The 26,319-nt window shown below is 40.9% G+C and overlaps 1 protein-coding gene across 8 annotated transcripts in view; it reads right to left on the bottom strand.

Annotated features, from left to right (window-relative positions):
- Positions 1 to 26,319, bottom strand: part of sepsecs (Sep (O-phosphoserine) tRNA:Sec (selenocysteine) tRNA synthase) — a 102,417-nt gene that overhangs the window by 20,702 nt on the left and 55,396 nt on the right. For all 8 annotated transcript variants that reach the window (XM_041198555.1, XM_041198527.1, XM_041198564.1 and 5 more), the window contains 3 exons: positions 23,313 to 23,415; positions 13,868 to 13,997; positions 10,714 to 10,805 (listed from right to left, as the gene is read on the bottom strand). In XM_041198555.1, coding sequence (XP_041054489.1) covers positions 10,714 to 10,805; positions 13,868 to 13,997; positions 23,313 to 23,415 — 325 coding nt within the window. The remainder of the gene's footprint in view (positions 1 to 10,713; positions 10,806 to 13,867; positions 13,998 to 23,312; positions 23,416 to 26,319) is intronic.

Consider the following 26,319-nt stretch of genomic DNA (forward strand, 5'->3'; position numbering starts at 1 on the left):
TCACTGGTTTTTCTTAAGCAGGTAATACAGTGGTGCCAGTTCTGTCGACAAATTAGACAACAAGTGTTCATAGTAATTGATCATCCTCAAGAATGGTTTCAGTTCGGATGTATTTCTTGGCACTGGGGTTTCTCTAATGGCTTTCACTTTTTATTCAACTAGATGTAGGCCTTGTGATTCCACCTTGTGACCTATGTAAGTTACCTCTTTCGCTTGGAATGTGCATTTATCTTTTTTCAACCTCACTCCAACCTGCGAAAAACATTTCAAAACTTCTTCCAAGTTCATCAAATGTTCATTTTCAGTGAGTCCAGTTACAAGAACATCATCCAAATAAACTACAATGTGGGGCAGTCCCTGTAATAAACTTTCCATGGTTCTTTGGAATATGGCACAAGCTGAAGGTGTGCCAAAATGTAAATGAGCGTATTGGTACCAACCATTTGTGTGCATTAATGATGACAAACTTCTGGGAGTCCTTCCCCAATTCCAACTGTTGATAGGCATGACTCATATCTAATTTTGTGTAGGCAGTTCCACCTGCCAGTTTAGCGTACAAGACTACAATTTTTGGTATGGTGTCTCAGTCCAATTTTGCCACTTTATTGACTGTTAACTTATAATCCCCACATATTCGAATGCTTTGGTCAGGTTTGAGAACAGGTACAATTGGAGCTGCCCACTCTGAAAACTGCTCTGGTTGTATCACTCCCAGTTTTACTAATCTGCCCATATTACATAAGGTGGAAGTTTGTCACCATTATGCACACAAGGGGTCTTGCCTTCATGAATTTTGGTGTTGCCTCTGGATCTACATGAACTTTTGCTTCTAGCCCCTCAATTTTTCCAAGCTCGTCCTTGAAAACTGAGACATATTTTTGTAGTAGCTCTGATAGCCCATTAGTTCTCAGCTGGAAGATTTCAGTCCATTCCAAATTAATTTCTTTCAGCCAGTTTTGTTCAAGGAGACTATGTCCCTTGTCTGCTACTACCATCAAGGGTAATTTCACTGTTTGAGCTCTGTAGTGTACTGTGACTTTACATATGCCCTTGACTTGTATGTTTTCTCCCATGTAAATTTTCAATTTGGCATCGGTTTCTTTCATATTTAGCTTACATTTCCCATGATTCAGGTATTTAAAAGTAAGCTCACCTATCCACCCTGGTGGCTGCACCAGTATCCACCTCCATTCTGATAGGTTCTGTCTGTTCTTCCTACCTTTAAATTATATAATGAATAGATATTAGAATCTAATACTTCAGGCTTTTCAAAGCTGTTAATCTCATTGGGTTTTTGCTTTTGTCTGGAAGTCTGCCTGATTCTATCTTTACAATGTCTCATGAGGCGTCCATTTCGATGACAGAAAAAACATTCAATCTTTTTAAACTGTGATTCACTACAAGGTTGTCTGCTTTCACTTCTGTTACCATTATGCCATGTTTTTGCTGCTAAGTTATCTCTTTTAATTTGTCTGCTAGCGGTGGCTGCTTCCTGCTTCTGAGTAAAGCTTTGCACTTTCGCACTCTTATTTGCTGAGGCTCCCTCCCCAACGTGGAGGATGGCACCATTTTGCACTCCTTGTATGGCTTCGCACTGCACCTTCCATGGCCAGTGCTATTTCTAGCACTGAAAATGCTACTTCTGAAAATGTAAATTTGTTCCAGACAATAATCTCTTATGAATCGCGTCTTCATTTATACTGCACACCAAACAATCTCTAAGCATATCATTGATAGATGTACCAAACTCACAATATTCAGTTAATAGTTTCAGACTTGCCACATAACAAGCAATTGTCTCCCCTGTGTTTCTATTCCTCGACTTAAATTTGAACAGTTGCATCACCACAGATGGCTTGGACTGGTAATGATCCTTTACGAGGTTCACTAAGCCATCAAAAGTTTGAGGCTGGAGTACTGGGTGCCAACCCATATTTTTCAATTAATCCATATGCCTTACTCTCACATGTGGACAAAAGGATCACGCGCCTCTTCTCCTACCCCGCAATGTCGTTCGCCTGGAAGAAGAATGTGAGGGGTTCAATAAATTGAGACCAGTCACCCGAAGTTGGATTGAAAGGCTCCACTCTTCCAAATTGCGGCATGCTTGTAGGGGATTACTTTGTCGATCGGAAAGGAAATTTTTCTTTACTTACAACTATCATGTGAGGTATGGCCCGATTTCAGTTCTTCTGATTTCCTTCGTTCTTTCTTGCTTTTTACCTTGTCTTTTTGTGTTTTTTCTTGCCTTTTTCTCCTGTTGCCAGTTCAGTGGATCCAGTGTCCTGGTTTGTTGGGGCTGAAGGATCTGGGTTGCATGCTTGTTTCGGGGTGACCGAGTTGGTACAGAGACAGAGAAGATCTGTAGACCGTTCTTAGAAGAAACAGATTCTGTTTATTTACAAAAGGAACTCAGCAGCTACACTTGTGTGCTAGCTGAAAACTCTTGTCTTTCCTCTTCAGAGTTTAACTCAAGACTACTCTACAGAGGTAGCCCATGCTACTCTGCTATTGGGCATCAAGATCATGTGATTTATAACATTTGTCTTAAAGATATATTACACATCAGGTTACTACAGGACCCGCCTTCCCGCCTGCACCTCAAAATGGTGGGAAAGCCCATGGATAACGTTCCCATCCTGCCGCCAATTGAGACCGTTAAGTGGGCAATTAATGGCCATTTAAGGGCCTCATCTGCCACTGCTGGTATTAAGCCAGCAGCAGGTGGGGAGCATGACAAGCAAACCAGGCATGCTTGTTTGTTGGCTCCTGCGAGGGGGTGGGTGGGAAATGGTGGTGTCCCTTGTTCAAAGGCACTGTGCCTGATCAAGGGACCTGACATTGGGAGGGGGGGGGGGGGGGTTTCCCGCTGAGAACCACCCCGCTGTCCTTGCTGCTACTGGCCTGTCAAGTGCCTGACTGGCATATGATGTGGCATGCCTTTCCTAGAAAAGGCACTGCAGGGCTGTCGCCTTCTCCAGCCAATGGCTAAGACCCCCATCGCTTCCATAAGATTTCGCCCAAAGAATGAAATCCCACATTTATCATTGATAGGTAAATTCATTGTTTAAATGTGTGCAGGGTATATGTTCACACAGATGCATATAACTGTCCAACATGGAAAGATATGGATTGCTCTGAGGCAATTAGTTGGCTTCTTGCCTTGCACAGTCACAAGTTACTTGGATATTATTATAAGCTTTCCTATATCTCTGACAGACCAAACTGGTCTAACTTGCACGTGTGTAGTGTTTTCTTTGTGCTATTTTCAGCATTTCGACCTGCAACTAGTCAGGCATCAGTGCACAGCTCGGAATGCTGTGAATGCAGTAAAGTGCTGTGACAGCTGCCATAAATCAGCAAACTTTGCAGTGCATTAATCTTTTTATTTGTGACAGTCATTTTTTATCGTGCAGAATTGAAGCTTATTTGCATCACATATACCATTATGCTTTTTGTTTTTAAAAAGGATCATTTAAACAGTTTACCAGAAATAAAGACTATTCAAATCTTTTAACGCTCCTCCTGACAGTTCTTCTCTTAAGGCTTAAGATGTTCATTCATTTGCCTTCTCATTTTCCTTTGAATTGGCTCCTGAAGGCAGAAGATCATGCTGCAAACAAGATACTGGTCCAAGTGGCTATCCTTCATGTCAGCTTGGTTAGTTAGAGACAAAAGCCATTTAATTATGAAGTAGGGAGGCTCACAACAAAGTACAATCCACCCCTTATTGAATGCAGACTTCCAGCTGGATAACAGTCAAGAGTTGGAATGCTGTACAGTTTCTTCAATCCTAGGCAAAACCAATTGCATGCCACAGTGTTGCCCCATAACCATATATTCTAGTCAGTCAAAATATCACTTCCTTTAAAACTTGGGTATAGGTATATGGTTTCACTGACTCTAATAGTGCTCTGAAGTGGCCATTTGTAAGACAGAAAACGAGATCCAGGTGGTTAGTAGATTGGGGAAGTAAATCAACACCTTCGGGGAGAAGGGGGAAAAGGTTATAAGCTGGTTAATTTCAAGATGGCCACCAAATGGTCTTATGAACACATTTAACATTTGAATTTGTACCATCATAATTTTGTAACTGGCTGTGGAATCCCCAATAGAATCTTATTGGAACTGCAAAAACTTGACATCTTGCACCTCACGTTTCTTTCCTTCCTTATTCCTCTTCTCATGAAGACACTAACTCCTTGTTTCCATGAGTCCCTTGGTTCAATGAGTCCGAGGTATTCTCAGTGCCACATCCAAGTGGCCATTTTGTATGTGACCCAGGACAGCACGTGTCGACAGGATAACCAACTGCACAACTTACAAGGGCGTTACAACTAAGCCTGACCCTGTCTTTGTCCCAACATCCACGCATGCCAGTAGAGGTTAGTGGAGAACTATGAGGGCAGGAAGCCTCAACATTGTTTTCCTCCTTAACCTAGAAGCAGTTATACCAATTGTAGTTCTCCTGCTGCCACTCTACCGAAGGTCAACCAGAACTAAGGGCCTTCCTCTTCTGTGTAGTTCAGTTGAGCCATCAGAGGAAGTTACCATTTAGTTCCCAACTGAACAGCTTGCAATCACTATCAATTGAGCATTTTGTTCTGTCTATTAATCTGAAACAGCTGCCAAGGACAATTTCTTTTCCCCAATAATGAATACTGATATGACAGAGCCATAGTGTTTCTGTAGGCACCTGTCTGGATTAATATATCAAAATAATTTCTGAATACAATTGAACATTCTTGCTAATATTTTTCCTGTAACAGTTCACAAATGCAACCACAAAATTTAAAAGGATTTATGGGATGACTAATCTGACTCAGCATTTCAATGCAATAAGACCTCTGCATTTGATGTAAATTTACCTGTTGGAACTGAAGTCTGATTTTAACGTGCAATACTCGTGCATTGTTCTAGAAACAAATGTTATACTACGTACCTCTATTGTGCTCATAGCAGGGAATAGGAATCAACCTGATGAATTGATTTCTATAAGCTTTTTCATGCAAAGCAGCCAAAGATATTTGAAAAGCCACCAATTAGTAAAGTTCAGATTAATGAGGTTACCTTCTACATAACACCCTGTAGTTGTTGTCGTAACTGTTTTTATAATTTAATTTTTACTGACAATGTTGCACTGATATAAAAGATAAGACATTCATAGTCAATTATTATTTAGCACGCAAAGACAAAAAGATTTCTTTTATATAAGTATTGAAGAAAGATTTTCTAAACTTTGAACAGGAAAAGAGATAGGAAATGGGAGATGCACAAGAATTTTATCATGTTTTTGTCTGATGCACTGACTTTCCAGAATGAATGTCCAAGGAAACAAGCATCACAGTTGCTCATGCTTATTTAACACCTATATGTGAATCAACCAGAAGATGATAGCAGTGGTGTATTGAGGTCTAGGTATCATGGCACTTTTCATAACCATTTCATGCAAGTTTCAGCTCAGAGTGTTCCCTTATAATCTGTGAAAACTCAGACTATAACCAGTTATGAATGATCAGAAACTGATCGAGTCAGACTCAACAGTACTAAATGGACAAAAGAAACACAACATCATCCACAAATTGATAATAATTATGCACAACGAGAAATCTATTTAAATACTGAAATACCATCATCATAATACCAGACAATGTATATTACTGTGGTTTGGTGAGTTATCGAATGCTACAGTACAGGAGAAGGCCATTCAGCCCAATGTGCCAGTGCAGCTCTTTGCTGGAGCTATCCAATTAATCCTTGCTCTTTCCCCTTAGCTGTGAATTTTTTTTCCCTTCATGTATTTATCCAATTATATTTTGAATGTCACTGTTGAATCTGCTCCACTACCCTTTCATACAGTGCATTCCGAATCACAACAACTTGCTGTGTAAAAAAAATTTTCTCATGTCATCTCTGCATTTTTTGCCAATCACCTGAAATTTGTATTCTCTAGTTCCAACTGTCCTGCCACTGGAAACATTTTTTCCTATTTACTCTATCAAAACCGTTCAAGATTTTGAATGCCTCTATCAAATCTCCTCTTAACTGTCTCTGTCTTAAGGAGGATAACTTCAGCTTCTCCAGTCTATCCACATAACTGAAGTCCTTTGTCCAAAGTACAGTTCTAGTAAATTGCTTCTGCGCTTTAAGGTCTTGAAATCTTTCTTAAAGAGAACTGGACAGGGTACTCAAGCTGAAGTCCAACTAACGTTTAATAAACATAATAAAATTTTTTTTTTTTTGGATTTCCAGCATCCGTAGTTTTTTGTTTTTATTTTTGTTTTTATCTAATGTTTAATAAGTGTTTAGCATAACTTCTAAAATAAAAGCAAAATACTGCACATACTGGAGATCCGAAATAAAAACAGAAAGTACTGGAAAATCTCAGCCGGTCTGGCAGCATCTGTCAAGAGAGAAAGAGAGTTAATGTTTCAAGTCCAATATGACTCTTCTTTGGAGAGAAGGCCTTAGCAGTCGCCTACAGACCCACCGGAACCCTACCAAACACTCCAGGTGATTAACATAGTCATTTTGCCTTGAAGGATGAACAAGACATGAGCTGATCTATTATCATATTTTCTCTTTACCCCGCTTTTCTCTTTTTCAGATTTCTTCTGCATTTTCTATATTCAGCTTGGTCCTCTACTATAGTATGAACCTTACATTTGTCGTAAGCCTTCCTTCGCTGTCTCATATTAACCTCTATTATTCAGTTTTCTAGGTAACTCTAGCTTTGGTTTCCTTGCTTTACCCCTGCAGTAACGTGTCTACTTTGTACCCGAATCGTCTCCTCTTTGAAGGTGTCTGATTGTTGTAAAATCTGTGTGCTAACTGTCAACACAAATGTTCATGTCCCCAAACATGTACATTCATCATTTTGATGAAGACAAAGCTTAGAAATTGATTTTCACTAGGCAGAGCCAAGGGAAAAAAGAGTTAAAGACCTATTACATAAAGGTTCTAAACTTGCTGCACAAGATGGACTCCCTCAACATAACATATATCAGTGGACCTGCACTGTAAAGCATTTTGAGGTGTCCTAATGTTGTGAAAGATGCTATATAAAAGCAATTCTTTCTTCCCTTCCTTCTTTATATAAACGTATGTTGTTGTTATACATTTTAAGATCCCCTCCCTCCGCCCCCCAAGATTCCTGAGGACCAGCCCAGTTTAGGCCCTTCTGCAGAATTTCTTTGGGTGCACCACAGTTGGAGATCCCTTTGGATGTAGGAAGAGTAAAATGATAAAACAGTCAAACTTGTTAATATGGTAATGTGGAACTACCATAATGTGGTAGTTCTACATTACCATGTTTGACTGTTTTATCATAAGGGAATCTTAAAATGTATAACAACAACTTGCGTTTACATAAAGAAGGGAGGGAAGAAAGATTTGCTTTTATATAGCATCCTTCACAACATTAGGACAGCTCAAAATGCTTTACCGTCAATTAAGTACTTCTGAACTGTAGTCACTGTTGTAACATAGAATATGTCACCTTAAGCATGGAAAATATTGCAATACATATTGCAAATACATATCAGAAGTGTAATCAGACAAAAATGGACACCAAACCAAAAAATGCGATATTCGGAAGAGTGACAAAAGTGTGGTAAAAACGTGTGGATCTTGTGGGGTTCTTAAAGGAGGAGAGTGAATTGAAGAGGCAAGGGATGAGATTCTTCATTCAGAGGATTGTGACTCTTTGGAATTCCCTGCTTCAAAGGGCTTGGGAATTTCAGTCAGAGTATATTCAAGGCTGAAATTAATAGATTTTTAGTGTCCAGGGAATGAAGGGATATTGAGATTTGACAGGAAAGTGGAGTTGAAATCAAAGATCAGCCATGGTCTTAATGATTTGTGGAGTAGACTCCAGCGGCTGTGTGGCATGTTCTTGCTGCTATTTCTAATGTTCTTAGATGTTAAGAGAAGGAATTCCAAGAGGGGGCAGGTTTAGGCAGCTCAAGGCAATGGTCAAAGTTGGAGGAATGAAGGGTTCTTGTGGGGTGAGGAGGGGCTAATTAGCTGGGATTACAAAGATGGATTTAGACACAAAGATAAAGATTTTAAATAGGAGGCAAGTGGAAACCAATGTAGGTCAGAAAGTAAAGGTGAGCAGAATTTAATGTGGGATAGGATATGCGTAGCAGAGGTTTAGATGAGCGGTTCAAGGGGTACTGACATTGGGAGGCTACCCAGGAGAATTTTGGAATAGTCAAGTCTGGAGATCATAAGGATGGATAAGGGTTTCAGCAGGAAATGGAATGAGCAGGGGGCAGAACCAGATGACGTTACAGGCTGAAAGAAGGTGGTCTTTGTGATGAAATGCATATGGGGTTGGAAGTTCAGGTCAGGGTTGAATAGGAAGTTGGGGTTTCGCATCGTCTGGTTCAAACGAGAGAGGAGGGGTGTGGAAATTGAGGTCAGAGCTGAAGATGATGGTTTTAGCCTTCCTCACGTTTGCCTTATCCAAGACGGGGTGTCAGACAAGCAGTCAACAACACAGATGCAGAGATAATAGGAAGTGCAACTTGAGGGTGAGGAGGGATGATCAGAAATGCCTTATCTGTAGACGAGACCACAGGAGTAGATTACGTGACAAGGCAATATTTGGGGAAGCCAAGATTACGGTTTATGTGGAGAGAGTGCGTTAGAGTGGGCAAGGGGGCAGTGAATTAAGAAAAGAGAAGGTAAAGGTAATGGTGATAAAGATTGAAATCACAGAGCATGAAAAATCGCTCAGCGCTGAGGCTGAAGGGGGAAGAGGGAGGATATCTTGGGGTGAAACACATGGCGGGGCTTAGGGGGAGAATTTTAAAGGAGAGGCATAACAGCAAATTAAAGATAGCCCTCTCCCTTTAATCCTTGCTGCCTTCTAGCCACTGCTCTGCAACAGCAACTGCTGATCACAATGCCAGTCAACAGCTGGTGCAATGGGCAGGTAGTGGCAGATGAAGTTCAGGGCAGAGAAGTGTGAGGTGATCTATTTTGGTAGAAAGAACGTGGAAAGGCAATAAAAATAAAGGGTCCAATTCTAAAGGGGGTGCAGGAGCAGAGGGATCTGGGTGTATACGTGCATAAGGCATTTAAGGTGGCAGGACGGGTTGAGAGTGTAGCTAATAAAGTACACTATCCTAGACTTTAATAATAGGAACATTGAGTGCAGGGGCAATGAGTTCAAGTTAAACTTGTATATGACACTAGTTCAGTCTCAGCTGGAGTACTGCGTCCAGTTCTGGGCACCACACGTCAGGAAAGATGAAAGCATTAGAGAGAGTGCAGAAAAGATTCATGAGAATGGTTCCAGGGATGATGAACTTCAGTCACCTAGACAGATTGGAGAAGTTGGGATTGTTTTCCTTGGGAAGAGAGGGTTGAGAGGCAATGAGGGGTCGGGGCAGAATGGATTGAGAGAAATTGTTCCCACTGGTAGAAAGATCAAGAACGAGATGGCACAGATTTAAAGTAACTGGAGAAAGAAGCAATGGCAACATGAGGTGAAACATTTTCACACAGCGAGTGGTTAAGGTCTGGAATACACTGCCTGAGAATGTGGTGGAGGCAGGCTCAATTGAGGCATTTAAAAGGGAATTGGATTATTATCTGAAGGAAGAATTTGCAGGGTTACAGGAAGGCGGCTGTGAATGGCACTAGATGAATTGCTCAGATTGCTAGCACAGACATGACAGGCCAAATGGCCTCCTTCTGTGCTGTAACAATTCTGTGAACAGGAGCACAACTGCAGGTCTCTCAGGTGCCTCCAGTGACAGGCACAGTGCGTCCCAGGGGTGCTGTTCTCATCAGGCACCAGACACCCTTAGAAGAAAACTAGGCTCAGATACATACCATAGATTTCAGCATCAGGATCGACCTATGAAACCTCAAAATATCCCTCTAAAAATGAGAGGTCGACTTATACGCCATGTATAAAAGTGAACCATCAATGTGGATGTTGGTGGTCGCCATTTTGAACATATGAATTAGGAGCAGGAGTAAGCTACTGGGCCCCCTGAAGCTGGCTCTGGCATTCAATAAGATCATAGCTAATTTATAGATCTAATTTTAACCTCTATTCCACATTCCTGCCTACCCCAATAACTTTCACCCCCTTTGAAATGTAACTGGCATCTAATGCAAAGGGTGTGCATCTTCACAACACAGCCCAAATTGCTTGCTGCGTCCCTTGCATCCAGTGATAAGGTACTGGTAAGTACAACATGCATTTGTGGAGTGAAAAATTGAGTCTGACTACTAATGTGAGTATGGCATGTCGAGCCTGAGAAGTGGGGGTTAACTTATACACCAAGTATATAAAAAACATGACATTTGGGGCCAGAAAAATGATGTCGTCATATATGCCAGGTCAACTTATATGCTGTGACTTATCGTATTTTCTGTATTAAAAGCATAGTTTTGTAAAAGGAATACACAAACTCTCGGTTATTATACCTTGTTCAAATCAGAAGGAAGGGAATGTATGAAATATAATTGGTTTCACTCTGTACAAATTCTTTATACAAGACATCAAAAGAAAAGCACAAACTATAACAGTAAAGCAGATGCAAGTGTACTTGCAGGATCAACATTTTTAAAAATCCATTAATAATTCAACATAATTGAATTCCACAACATGATAGCCATTTGCAGAGAGCTAAAATAGAAACAGAAAAATATAAAGCATTATGGTGTATATATGGAACACCATGAACTCACCTTTCTTTCTTTTAAGAGGCACTTATAACCATTCACACCGAGCGATAGCAATGTAATAAGAACATCAGTCGAGGGCGATGCTGAAGCTCGACCTAGAAATATCAATGGGAAACATTTTTCATTCTTAACTATTTCTAAATTATACAACTGAAAGTCAAGGTCCACCAACGTTTCAGTTGTAGCACTTAGCCATACAAACCAGAAAGATTCCAACTTCAATTCCTGCACTGGCAAGTGTTGGCTAACCTAAGTCAGGGAAGCAAATGCTGATGCTATAAGTGGCTGCAACATCCCAGAGCTGGTGATTCAGGAGAGGGGTATCCCAGTTATGATCACTCTACAATGGTCACTGCTAAATGGTGAAAGGATTGAGCTCAACTGCGATGCCCCTCACAGTCAACTAACTCACTAATCTTGTAATGAGGGATAGACACTTGGGCAAGATATAGGGAGTGGAGAGGTGGAACTGGGTTGCGCAGTGGGGGAAGGGGGGTTTTGGTTGGTTGGTGGAGGCAACGGAGTTAGCAGGCTGATGAACTACCAGGCCTACTGAGCCTTAGTCCTTCATGACTTACTACCTTCAGAATAGGAGATAGGAGGGAGAATTTAAATATGTCTCCAGCCACTTCACAAAGTTGTATTTTACATAAAAATAATGAGGGTGAAAAGAAACTAATTACTTTAAAAACCTTCTGACTTGTAACTGAAAATATTTTTAAAACACTTCTGGCTTGGTTATTGTATGCTCAGTGAGTACACAAAGAAAAAAACTCGTGAATTGAGAATGCTCAGCATGAAGGTTACATTTCAGTATAGGAAGTTCTTGTGACTTTAAAGAAAATATTACAAAAAAAACCCCACAGAATTTTAGCTGAAACAGTTATTTCTTTTGTGGGTCGCTAAAGATTCAGTACAGCAGTACACAGTATAGTCACAGGATAAACAGGGCACAGTATTGGGAATACGCTGCATGAGAAAAAAAACAGCATTCTCTTACTCCTCAAAAGCTGTGGGTTTGAAAAACAATGCCTGAGATTTTTGCTGTACTAATAACAGCAAAGCTGTCAGCAAATGCAGTTATTATTGGGAAACTCATAACGGCTTTTGGCGTCTGCACATGTAGTTAGGCACAGAAATCTGGAAGTTGCTGTCCTGAACCCCTGCTTCTCCAAAGACTGTGCTATTGCAGCCTTTGCTGATGGAATCTATTAGGGGTTAATGATCCAATATTCCGGCTCTGAAAAAAGCTGCAAAAGTTAGGGCTTGTTCAATCAGGAGTTTAAGTGGCATAACATGTGATAATTACACCGATCAATCCTTCTAGCCCTGAAAAATTAATCTTATTCCCTCAGAAGAAAACGATGTTGCAGATTTTTTACACAAAATTCCTTTATGTAATATATAATTTTCATAATTTGTCCTTTTCTATATTTCCCTTAATATCATGTGAATACCCCAATCTTTATTTCAGTTCCCGTGCAATGATTTGTCTTTTGATGCAGTGGGTAGCATCCCTTCCTCTAAGCCAGAAGCTCCGGGTTCGAGTTCCACCCAGGGATTCCCAGGACTTAATGACCAAGGAAGGTGTGTTCATAACACCTGCAAATATCAGCCTGCAAATCCTTCCAACACATGCCAATGACAGGTGACAAGAGCAGGAGAGATTCCTGGTCAGCCATGTGATGAAAAGAAAGTTAGAGCCTCTAACATTACCATCTATAGCTCCAGATGACAACATACATATAAAAGTGCATGTTGCCACAGGGACTTCCTGAGTGAACTGTAACACACCACCAGCACAATGATTTATTTGTAATCTATATTGCCTAAGTTTTCACTTCCTGGTTTTCAGTCTGCATGTCTCAGTGAGGGTTCTTCAAACTGATTGGTTGAAAAACCTCTCGACTACTTGACCTGCTCACAGACATCACAGATCCCCTGTAGAAGGCACCAAAATCAAACAGACACACAGTTATGTGAAATCTTTGTCGATTAGTTTGCAAAAGCCATTCCTTTGCCGCTCATTGCAAATTGCGGGCCGTTGCTACGAAATGAACTTCTTTACAACGCAGTACAGAGCATTCAGCCTCAGAACAGCTTACTGATTTTATTCTGAGAGATCTACCGGCCATGGATGTAAATTCCACCCCTTCTAAATCCACTTTGTGTGGGAGACACCATTCAACAACTTTACCTCCTCCTGGTGTCACGGATACCCCACCATCTTCCAGTTGACTGTGCAGCCACTGGGATATTGCATTCATGTTCTACACAAGTTAATATCAGGTGGCTGCCTTACTAAAAATGCCCCAAACATCAAAGATGACTGAACAATTTTTGTACACAGACAATTGCAGGCTAAAAATAAATATTGGCACTGAACATTACACCTCAAATTTTTTAAATGGCATGAATAATATTCTGCTTTTCAGCCACAGCTAGCTCATGGGGGTAAAATTTCAGGGGGTTGGTATCCCCTATTCTCTCTATAATTTCAGTGGAAATCATAGAAGAACCTGCATAAATGACCATTTCTTCAGGGTTTTCACTGATTGTTCACCAATGTTACAGCAAGGGATCAGGAAATAATTGTGGAAATTTCTACAACATCTTTCTAAAAGATGTCCTTGCACGACCAATTTCCAAAATAGCAACAAGAAGTTTTTTTTTAAATAAAGCAGTTTAGAGAAACGGGAAAGGAAAAAGGAATTGTTATTTCGAGCTGGTTGATATTTTATAGCTCATCATTACATTTTTAAAAATTGAGTGTCATCCAACAGATAAATAAAGCTGAGAAAACATTAAAATAAAATTAAACTCTTGCACTTCTATTTATAGATTGATATCGAATTGAAAAAAAATCACGAATAGTTTTAAGGTAATTGTTGTTCATTTCATAAATATTGACCACAGTGAAATGACTGTTTTAAAGTTTAAGAACTTAATCTTGTTCTCAATGTAAATTACATTCCTTTTTTAGTCTGTGTTCAGAAGCGCCCTCAATCTAATGTAGGCTATGGAACCTTAACTAGAACTTTGCACCAACACTTTCTAACAGCCAATTTGGATATAAATGAAAGTTAAACCTGCAGCAAATCTCATTATTATAACTGAGATTTACTTTGTTAACACAAGGTGTATGGTAATGAAATACCTGGGTACATTTTGCTGATTTCATTTATGAAGGCATCATCGAAACCAGCAACTATGGCACCACCTACTGGAACCATGAAGTTCTTGTCCAAGCTTTGCACAAAAGCATCTATCCGGCCAACACGTGCTCCCTAATTAAAATGTGAAAACAGTTAAGGCAACAAAAATATATTATAACTACTCACTTTAAAAACATACACTATATTTGATGTGGTATCTATTCAGACTACGAGTTCTCCTCACTTGTATTTATCTAAAATTACAGACAGAATGACTTTTAACAGCTTTTTGTTTTGAGAGCGTTTTAACCTGCAACTAAGTTGACAGCATCATCCAACAGAGTTACACAGAGGAAGTATTGACCCAATAAATCGGAGGTAGTTAAATTCAGGACAATGATTGTATTCAATATTTCTCATACTTTTAATGCTCAACCGGGTTGTGTCACCTAAAGAAACAATCAACAGAAGGAGTCACGAAGGAAAAATAAAGTAAGGGTGATCAGAAATGAATATCTTTAACCTGTGGTAATTTATAAAATGGATAGTGATGGAATACTGTGATCATTAAAATGAAGAATGTTTAGTACAGGGTAATAAACTCTTTCCATTTCATGCACCTAATGTCAGCATCAAACTCTCCCGAGTCAGATATGGAATAGCAGAGTCATGTGGTAAAGTCTATGCTCTCCAGCAATGAGCTTCAGCCTTAACCTGAGTGGAACACATATTTTGCACCAGTGAGGCATCTTTCTCACTTCCCACACCATCCACCCTTAAGCCTGCCAATTATGTGTTGTGAGCTTCCCCGTGGCCATGAGGAACTGTACTGGGACTGCACAAACTCAGAGCCAGCAGAATGAGGAAATTTTCATTCCATTGTGCTGCCCTGAATTTGAGCCAAGGTTCAAGACAACTCCTTTAAAAATTGATAATTCCTTATGTGTCCAGTGAATGTCTGATCTACAGCCAAAATTTATTGAAGTATTTCTGACCTAGCTCCTAGACATATTAGCAAAAGCAATAAGAAATCCTGGCAGCACAGCTGGATCCTCACGAAAAAAACACTTGTTGGAACTGAATGCCACTACACAAAGTGCAGCTGACCTTCATCATAGGGATGTCTTTCACTGCATTTTCTTGTGTAAAGAAAGGTGTTTTTCTGATGTCTAATTTGCCTCAAGTTTTGCTTGGCAGCATCTGGAAGAGAACCTATGTATCTCCGCTCTGTAAATTTCTCATCACTTATTTTGATCGTAAAGTGCCTATATTTACATTTGCATGGTGACAATAAGTATCCCCTTTCACAGCTGTGCTGAGAAAATCACTGTAATCAGGCATGCTCTATGATTTTCCTTCACCTTATAGTTTTCACAACATGTTGTAGCCTGCTCAAACATTCTTGTTGTGTTGCCACACTTTCCCTCAAGTTTACCCATAATTGTTTCTCATCAAAAAAAACTGTACCAAATGGTGCAAACTTTAATGCGAGTACTGCAGAAGCAGCAAGGCTTTATACATGCTTAAGTTTTTTTGATCAAAAACAGAATTACCTGGAAAAACTCAGCAGGTCTGGCAGCATCGGCGGAGAAGAAAAGAGTTGACGTTTCGAGTCCTCATGACCCTTCGACAGAACTGTTCTGTCGAAGGGTCATGAGGACTCGAAACGTCAACTCTTTTCTTCTCCGCCGATGCTGCCAGACCTGCTGAGTTTTTCCAGGTAATTCTGTTTTTGTTTTGGATTTCCAGCATCCGCAGTTTTTTTGTTTTTATATTTTTAAGTTTTTTTGATGGCAGCTTAAAAAGGGGTCAGAGGTGGTGTAGTGGTATTGTTGCTGGATGAGTAATCCAGAAACCCAGGGTAATGCTCTTGGGACCCAGTTTCAAATCCCACCATGGTAGATGGTGGAGTTTGACTTCAATATCTGGAACTAAAAGTCTAAAGATGACAACCATGAAACCATTGCTGATTGTTGTAAAAAACCCATCTGGTTCACTAATAACTGTTAGCAAAGGAAATCTGCAGTCCCTACCTGATCTGGCTAACATGTGACACCAGGCCCACAGCAATATGGTTGACTCTTAAATGCCCTCTGAACAAGGGCAATTAGGGATGAGCAATAAATGCTGTTCTAGCCAGTGATGCCCACATCCAATGAATAAAAAATAATAATTTCAGACCAAATATCTATGAATCTGCTTACTTATTAACTCTTTCATTGGAACTGGGCACTGCTGTCTAGGCCAGCATTTATTGCCCATCCCTTATTGCCTGAGAAGGTGGCAGTGAGCTGTCTTCTTGAACCGGTGCAACCCATGTGGTATAGGTAAACCCACAGTGCTGTCAGGAAGGATGTTGCAGGACTTTGACCCAGCCACAGTGAAAGAACTGCAACATAGTTCCAAGTCAGGATGGTGGGTGGCTTGAAGGAGAACTTAAAGGTGGTGGTGCATCTGCTGTGCTTTTGCTTCCAGGTGGTAGAGGTGGAGGGTTTGGAAGGTGCTGTCTACAGAGCCTTGGGAGTTGCTGCAGTGCATCATGTAAATGGTACACACTGCTGTTACTGTGTGTCAGTGGTGGGGGGAACGAATATTGAAGGTGGTGGATGGGGTGCAAGTTAAGTGGGCTGCTTTGTCCTGGATGGCCTCAAGCTTCTTGCATATAGTTGGAGCTGCACTCACCCAGGCAAGTGGAGAATATTCCATCACACTCCTGATTTGAGCCTTGTGGACAGGCTTTGGGGAACTAGGAGGAGAGTTACTCTCCGCAGAATTCACAGCCTCTGATCTGCTATTGTAGCCACAGTATTTGTATGGCTAGTCCAGTCCAGTTTCTGGTCAAAGGTAACCCCAAGATGTTGATAGTGGGGGATTCAGTGATGGTAATGCCATTGACCATTAAGGGGCGATGGTTGAATTCTCTCTTGTTGGAGATGGTCATTGTCTGGCACTTCTGTGGCATAAATGTAATTTTTTAAAAATTCATTTTTGGCATGTGGGCTTGGCTGGCTGGGCCAGCATTTATTTCTCATCCCTGGTTGCCCTTGAGGGGGTGGTGGTGAGCTGCCACCTTGAACTGCTGCAGTCCATGTGGTGTCGGTACACCGACAGTGCTGTTAGGAAGGGAGTTCACAGATTTTGACTCAATAACACAGTGAAGGAACGGCGATATGTTTCCAAGTCAGGATGGTAAGTGACTTGGAGGGGAACTTCCAGGTGGTGCTGTTCCCACTTGTCTGCTGCCCTTGTCCTTCTAGATGGTAGTGGTCATAGGTTGGACGATGCTGTCTAAGGAGCCTTGGTGAATTCCTGCAGTGCATCCTGTAGGAGGTTCACACTGCTGCTACTGTGTGTTGGTGGTGGAGGGACTGAATATTTGTGATGTTTGTGGATGTGGTGCCAATCAAGCTGGTTGCTTTGTCCTAAATGGTGTCAATGTTCTTGAGTGTTATGGGAGCTACACTCATCCAGGCAAGTGGGAACTAGTCCATCACACACCTGACTTGCCATTTGTCAGTCCCATGCCTGAATGTTGTCCAGGTCTTACTGTATATAGAACGGACTGCTTTAGTATCTGAGGAATTGCTAATGGTGCTTATCATTGTGCAATCATCAGTGAATGTCCCCACTTTTGACCTTGTGATGGAAGGAAGGTCATTGATGAAGCAGCTGAAGATGGTGGGCCAAGGACTACCATGAGGAACTCCTGCAGTGTTGTCCTGGGACTGAGATGATTGACCTCCAACAAGCATGAACATCTTCCTTTGTGCTAGGTATGACTCCAACCAGCGGAGCATTTTCCCCGATTCCCATTCACTCCAGTTTTGCTAGGGCTCCTTGATGTCAAACTCAGTCAAATGCTGCCTTGGTGTCAAGGGCAGTCACTCTCCACTCACCTCTGGAGTTCAGCTCTTTTGTCCATGTTTGAACCAAGGCTGAAATGAGGTCAGCAGATGAGTGATCCTGGAAGAACCCAAACTATTAGCATTATTATTAGCATTAGTGATCCGGTTAATGCTGAGTAAGTGACACTTGATAGCACTGTCAACGACCACTTCTGTCATTTTGCTGATGATCGAGAATTTACTGATGGGGCAGTAATTGGCCGGGTCGGATTTGTCCTGCTTTTTATGTACAGGACATACCTGAGCAACTTTCCGCATCAACAGATAGATGCCAGTATTATGGCTGTATTGGAAGAGCTCGGCTAGGGATGCGGCAAGTACTGGAGAATAAGTCTGCAGTACTATTGCCAGAATATTGTCAGGGCCATACCTTTGCACTATCCAGTGCCTTGGGCTATTTACTGATATCATGTGGAGTGAATAGAATTTGCTGAAGACTGGCATCTGTGATGCTGAGAACCTCAGGAGGAAGGCGAGATGGATCATCCGCTAGGTACTACTGGCTGAAGATGGTTGCAGATGCTTCAGTCTTGTCTTTTGCACTGATGTGCTGGGCATCCCCATTATTGAGGATGAGGATATTTGTGGAACTTCCTCCTCCATTTAGTTATTTAATTGTCCACCGTCATTCACAACTGGATCTGGCAAAACTGCAGAGCTTAGATCTAATCCGTTGGTTGTGGGATCACTTAGCTCTATCAATTGCACACTGTTTTTGCTGCCTGGCATGCAAGTAGTCCTGTGTTGAAGCTTCACCAGGTTGACATCTCACTTTTAGGTATATGTGGTGCTGCTCCTGGCATGCCCTCCTGCACTCTTCACTGAACCAGGGTTGATCCTTCAGTTTGATTGGGCTAGTATAGTGGGGGGATATGCCAGACCATAAGATTACAGATTGGGGTTGTATATAATTCTGCTGCTGCTGATAGCCCACAGTGCCTCTTGGATGTCCAGTTTTGAGCTGCAATCTCTGTTCAAAATCTATCTCATTTAACACAGTGGTAGTGCCACACTGGGGTATCCTCAATGTCAAGACTCACTTTTAATTCCAAATTTATTAATTACATTTAAATTCCACTAGCTGCCATGGTGGAATTTGAATGCCTGTCCCCAGAGCATTAGCCTGGGCCTCTGGATGACTGGTATTATCAATACCACTACCCCACCACCTCCTGGCACAGTTAAAACATTGAAAGAAAGGACTAATGGCCATTTCAATAAAAATCATAAAGGGTTCTAAGACTCTCCACACTTCTTTACATCCCAACTCCCATGAAGCTGCACACCTTGTTGCCTGGTTCCTAAACAGTACATTTAAAAGGGGAATTTTGTGCATATAATCCTTCATAATTTATTTGTCTGTATCCTGATGGATGGGCTGAGCTGACAATATTCAGCATGCTTTGCAATCAAAATGCAATTGGGAAGATTACTTGGATTGCAAATTTATGACATCACATTTGTGCTTGTCTGAAATCTCACTGCCATTTGGGGCAGGTGGCTGAGTTTTCTTTTAAAACAGATCCCTGATGATCACAACACAAAACCTGTGTAATGTGATAAAAAAAACTTACATCTATAAGGTTCTTTAATCAGCTGACACTTTTTGGCTACTTACATTTTTAATCTGTACATTGACATTCCAAAAATAATTAGATGTATATCCCAAGTGTTTTTTTCTATTACTTTAATTCTCCATAGGTTTCATTAGTAATGCACTACACCAAACTATAAGGTATTGATTAGGGGAACTTGGTGGGACAGTAAGTTAGCACATTCTTCTGGGAGTTGTATTGAAATGCATGCCAGTGTGGTATGTATTATAACTATTTATTTAAAAAAGGTACAATTTTTAAAAGGTCAAAGTCAAACGTATCTATTAAGATTATGGTGGGGGGGGGGCAGTGAAGATCCCCCCCGCCCCCCCCAGTTGTCTGTAAACTGAGGAAATCTCAGTCCATTTCCTCAGCAATAAATGTGGCCATAATTTGCCAGAAATTAGCAAACACACGGACCATGCACAAGGATGACTTGTGTGAGAAAAATAAAAGATAATCATGCTGATCATCTCGGAGTGCTGATCTGATTTTGGGTCCCATTGTGCGCTCCTGAATGCATAGTTAACTTGGAGCAGCCACGTTCTCCTCCCAGGATGAGGTCAGATGGAAGGTGGGGGTGGGGGTGGTGGGGGCAACATAATCCATTAAAATGTGCAGTTCTCACATCATATAACAAAAACACTGCATCACAACTCAGGCTTCCTAATTATACCCAATCAGAACTCACTCATTTATCCATTCTCCAAGGATATTTATAACTAGTCAGTTACTAGGCACTAGCAAAATTTCACATGGTATCTGATTTAAAAGAAAGGACTGATGCTCATCAAGCTGACTTTCGCCATAATAATTACTTGTATTTAGACTTTCTTATTGCATATCCATAGGACATTCAGACCACTTCACAATCAATGCATTATTTACAATGACAGTGTAGGCACTATTGTTTTATGAACAAACGTGGAAGCTAATTTACACAAAGCAAGATCTCTCAGACAACAAACATGTTGAATGACCAAAACAAAAATAAAAATAAAAATACCTGGAAAAACTCAGCAGGTCTGGCAGAGGAGAGGAGAGGAACACAGTTAACGTTTCGAGTCCGTATGACTCTTCAACAGAGCTAAGTAAAAATAGAAGAGAGGTGAAATATAAGCTGGTTTAAGGGGGGTTGGGACAAGTAGAACTGAATAGAAGGTCAGTGATAGGTGGAGATTGCCAAAAGATGCCATAGACAAAAGGACAAAGAGGTGTTGAAGGTGGTGATATTATCTAAGGAACGTGCTAATTAAGGTTAGAAAGCAGGACAACTCAGGTACAGATAGCCCTAGTGGGGGTGGGGTGAAGGAATTGAAATAGGCTAAAGGGTAAAGATAAAACAATGGATGGAAATACATTTAAAAATAATGGAATAGGTGGGAAAACAAAAATCTATTTCAATTATTGGAAAAAAAGGGGGGATCGGAAAGGGGATGGGGATGGAGGAGAGAGTTCATGATCTAAAATTGTTGAACTCAATATTCAGTCTGGAAGGCTGTAAAGTGCCTAGTCGGAAGATGAGGTGCTGTACCTCCAGCTTGCGTTGAGCTTCACTGGAGCAATGCAGCAGGCCAAGGACAGACATGTGGGCATGAGAGCAGGGTGGAGTGTTGAAATGGCAAGCGACAGGGAGGTCTGGGTCATGCTTGCGGACAGACTGAAGGTGTTCTGCAAAGCGGTCACCCAGTCTGCATTTGAATGACCAGTTGAACCTGATTTCACGCTGTTGGCTGAGGTAGGGATCTTTACCCTGGCACCAAGGGAACCTCTCTGCTCTTTTCATGAAGCATCAGGGCTTCTTTTGCATCCACTTCAACGGGCAGATTGGACCTCAGTTTAACTCACATTCAAAAGCTAACACCTACAAAGTGCAGGGCTCCCTTAATATTGCAGTGTAAGCTTAGAACACGTGCTTAAAGAAAGGAAGAAAGACTTGCATTTATCTAGATCTTTTCACAACCACCAGACGTCTCAAAGCACTTTACAGCCAATGAAACACTTCTGGAGTGTAGTCGCTGTTGTAATGTGAGAAATTTGCACTCAGCAAACTCAGACAAACAGCAATTTGATAATGGCCAGCTAGCTAAACTGTTTTGTTAACTGAGGGATAAATATTAGCCAAGACACCAGGAATAACTCCCCAGCTCCTCCGAAAAATGCCAGATCTTACATACTAGAGTGAGACCGGAACAAATGTTTCTGCAGATGCTGGTTCATGGGCCTTTAGCGTCTGTGGACAGGGAAACCAGAGTTAACTTTTCGGGTCAATGACCTTTCATCAGGACTGGAAAAGTTGGAAATGTAATAGGTTTTAAGCAAGTGAAAAGAGGATGGTGGAAAAAGAACAAAAGGGAAGACCTATGATTGAATAGAAAACAGAAGCGATTAAATAACAAAAGAGTTGGTGTTGCAGGGTCAAAGGCGATAGTAATGTGACAAGTAAAGAAACAAAACATTATGTCTAGAGGAGATGTGAATGGTAGAATGATGAATAGCTGCCATCCAAAAGCAAAAACAAGAGAAAAAAAAGTGAGACCGAAACATGCAAAGAAAAGAAAACAAAATGGGGCAGAAATTGCAGCCTGAAATTGTTGAACTCAATGTTCAGGTTAGAAAGCTGTAAAATGCCTAATCAAAAGATGAGGTGTTGTTCCTTGAGCTTATGTTGAGCTGCATTAGAACACTGCAGTAGACTGAGGATACAGGGAGGTTCACAGATTTCAGATTTCCAGCATCCACATCAGCTTTTGTGCTAATTAAAGGAGTATCCTAATTTTAGAATTAATTTAATACTAGGCAGTGTTTAAAATGACTAAGAGTGGTCAGGATTAAGACTCTCTCAGCCATGGCTCAGTTGATAGCATTCTGAGTCAGAAAGTTGTGGGCTCAAGTCCCACTTCAGAGCCTAACCACAACAATTTAGGCTGATAGTTCCGAGGCAGAATGACCTACCGCAGGTGCCATCTTTCGGGTGAGGCATTAAACTGAGGCTCTGTCTGCCCTGTCAGGTGGATGCAAAAGATCCTGTGACACTATTTCAAAGAAGAGCAAGGGAGCTATTCCATGTCCTCGCCAATATTTACCCCTCAATCAACATCACAAAAACAGGTTATCTGGTTATTATCATACAACTATTTATCGGAGCTTGCTGTGTATAAATTGGCTGCTGCATTTCCCGCATTACAACAGTGACTAATACTTCAAAAGTGCTTCACTGTCTGTAAAGCGCTTTGGGACATCAGTGGTCGTAAAATGCGTAATATAAATGCAAGTCTTTTTTTTTCCCTATCTACACCCAGTAGAGAAGCCCAGAGTTTCTGTTCTTGATGACACAATTGAAATGTAGAACTTATTTTAGATCGTAAACTTGTGTTTAACAGTTTCATGAGTTTATTTTTCAGAATTGTTAAAGGTCACACAGTAAACAAAGGGCACACAGTGATCATGCTAAAATAAGAAAAGCAGGCTGTGCAAAAACCTTGACCTGCTACAGATATAACATTTGCTAACTTCATTTATCCTAGTGGGAAAGAAACACAGTGCACTTTCAGTTGAGATTTCAAAATATGCTATTCCAGGCTGTTTGACAAACCGACTCAGCACCTCACCCTTACAGTGAGGGTCAGTTTAATGCAACTGAAGGATGAGAAAACAGAGATGTAATAAGAATGTAATGCTCCTCATGGGAAGAACATTCTTTAATGTATAATTAGAAATAAAAAAGCAAATTTTCACCACTCCTCAATTTTAGCAACAAGGTAGCCATAAGTATAAAATAGGGAAATCCATGTTACACTTGTGTCGACGTTTACACTAACATCAATAAACAGCACAAAATATAGCCCAAAGTATTTAAAATATGTGGGCCAAGTTAATAGCAACTTATTTCCACTGAATATTTTCTTAGTTCTGAATAGTTTATTACCAATGGTCTTGCTACATACCTGTTGAATGAGGTGCATACACTTGGACAACTGCACTCCATAAGCGTTATTGACTATATGAGGGATATCATATTTTTCACAAATTTGAGCCAGTTCTTCCAGTCTGCAAAAAAACACCATTGGACTGAAGCCAACAAAAATCAACACAATATTTGTTGCAAAATATTACATGGAATATACAGCACAGAAACAGGTCATTCGACCCAACCAGTTCATGCATCACTCAAGTCTGCTCCCAACCTTCCTCATTTAACTCTATCTGCATAACCCTCATTTCACTTCTCCTTTGTATACTTATCTAGCTTCACCTTAAATGCATCTATACCATTTGTTAGCGAGTTTCACATTCTCATCACTCTCTGGATAAATAAGTTTCTTCTGAATTCCCTATCTGATTCCTTGGTGGCCATCTTACATTGGTGGTCTCTAGTTTTGCTCTTACAGACTAAATCTCTGTGTCTATTCTATCAAATTTCATAATTTTAAAGGCATCTATTAGGTCACCCCTCAGCCTTCTCTTTTCTAGAGAAAAAAAGACCCAGCCTACTCATCCTTTCCTGATAGGCATAACTAGGGTAATCAGATTTTCAAAAGTCAAAACCAGGACACATTGAACAGTCTTGAGAAGGTGGGGCTCCATGATGATGCACATGTTGGACAACCAATGGCACGAGCCTGGGAAAGGACACTTTAAGGTAGGAGGTCATGTGATGTCAGCTCCCAGAATATGTCCAGCCAGAGTTGGCAACCTTATTAAGACATTGATTGATTCTTGGATCTTATTGGTTGCATAGCTGTCTGTCATGGTACCATTACCCTCACAGCCAGTCACCTCCTTGGAGAGACAAGGTGGTCTCTAATAATTAAAGCACTGAAAAGGGTGCTTATCTTAAGAACAAGCCAGGTCTCTCATCACTACCAATTAAATTGGATGACAATGGAAGTGCTTAGGAGGGCTTGAAGTGCCAATAGACCAAACTTGACCTGCTTTGATTAGCAAGTTCAACGGCACCCAATTAACCCATGTTCACCTGGTGGGCAGGATGATGGCTGTCAGGCTTGGCCTGAATAGCCAAGTGGTTATGGTACTGGGTTTGTAACCCCAAGATCAAGAGTTCAAATCTCACAATGGCAAACTATGAAAGAATGTAACTTCATCTGAAACAGATGGAAACAGGTTTACTCAAAAGAGTATCAAGAGTTCAAATCTCACAGTGGCAAAACTATGATGGCTGTCAGGCTTGGCCTAAATAGCCAAGTGGTTATGGTACTGGGTTTGTAACCTCAAGATCAAGAGTTCAAATCTCACAATGGCAAACCATGAAACAATGTAACTTCATCTGAAAAACAGATGATGGCTGTCAGACATAGTTTTGGAGGGAGAGAAAGCAATTTGAGAAACTATTTTTTTCTTGTGGCGAAGATATACATAAGAGGCAGAGTGTAAAGTTAATGCAGCTAAAGATAGTGCCAGAAAGCAGACAGGAGAACACAAAAGTTTCACAGTTAGGGCTGTCCCATTGAGGATCATTTTGGGGAAAAAATAGTTGTTTCTGACTCTGGATGCCAATGAGAGGAATTTCTGCACATGAGGGAGCGCCCTGGTGCAGCCGCTTACCGGGTGGCAAGAGGAAGCCATTCCAATTTCCAGGGTGCAGCACAGTGCAAGAGGCTTTTTTGGGGGTTTGCCAACAGTAAATGGAGACTAATTGTCAGGACAGCAGAATGTTTAACGAAAAACCAAGACTGTCCCAGCAAAATGGTGACGTCTGGTCACTGTAGGCATAGCCTTAGCTTTTTGGCATCCACTCTTCCAAGTCTTTTTTGCACCTTCTCCATATCATTTTTTATATATAACAACCAGAACTGCGGACAATCCTGGAACTCCCTCCCTAACAGCACTGTGGGTATGCCTACACCACGTGGGCTGCAGCGGTTCAAGAAAGCAGCTCACCACCACCTTCTCAAGGGCAATAAGGGATGGACAATAAATCCTGGCCTAGCTAGTGACGCCCACATCCCATAAATGAATTTTTAAAAAATTCTCCAAGTGCAGCCAAACCAAGTTTGATTCAAGTTTCACATAACTTCTCTACTGTACAGGTCCATCCCTCTAGAAATAAACTCTATTGCTTTGTTTGCTTTTGTTATTGCCTTAGAGACCTGCATTGCAACTTTTAGCGATTATGGCTGGGATTTTCCAGTCCAGCCCACGGCGGGAATCGTCACAGGCAAAAGATATTGCAACAGAAGCGTAACATGGCAGCATGTTTGAAGGACCAGCCAAAGGTCCACTGGCTTCGGGCAGGACCAGAAAATCCCAGCCTATGTATTCCCGGTTTCTTTTCTCCCAGTTAGATTTTTATTTCCTAAGTAAAGTGAACTTTTTACCCTTTACCCACAATCTAACGCCTCAAGGTTATTGAAATTCATTTGCCAATTATATACCCATTCTTAAAGCTTTTTCATGTCTGCTTGTAATTTGTTGCCCTGTTGACAATTCCTCCTAATTTGAAGTTGTTCATTAATTTAGAAATTGTGTTTTTGATCCCAAAGTCCAAACTGTTACTATACATTGTGAACAACAGCGATCCCATCACTGATTCCTATGGAATCCCATCTCTCACTTTCTGCCACTCTGAATAGCTATCCTTTAACTCTATTTTCTGAATTGTAGCCAGCTAGCTATCCATTCTGCTATTTGTACATTGACTCTGCATGTTCTGACCTTGTTCATTCATCTATTGTGTGGTAGCTTCTCAAAGGTATTTTTGGAAAGCTTGGTATATTACATCTACTGCATTATCCTAATCTACTCTCTGTTACCCTTTTAACCAATTAAATGAGGTTAATCCAGCAAGACCTTCCCTTTTGAAATCCATGTTGACTATTCATTATTATACTTTTAGTTTCTTGATGTTTTTCTATTTTCTTCTTTGGTAGGGATTCCATTATTTTTCCTACTACCAATGTTAAACTGACTGGTTTACAGTTCCCCTCTCCAGGA

The sequence above is a fragment of the Carcharodon carcharias genome, chromosome 1 (genome assembly GCF_017639515.1).
Source record: "Carcharodon carcharias isolate sCarCar2 chromosome 1, sCarCar2.pri, whole genome shotgun sequence".
Lineage (NCBI taxonomy): Eukaryota > Metazoa > Chordata > Chondrichthyes > Lamniformes > Lamnidae > Carcharodon > Carcharodon carcharias.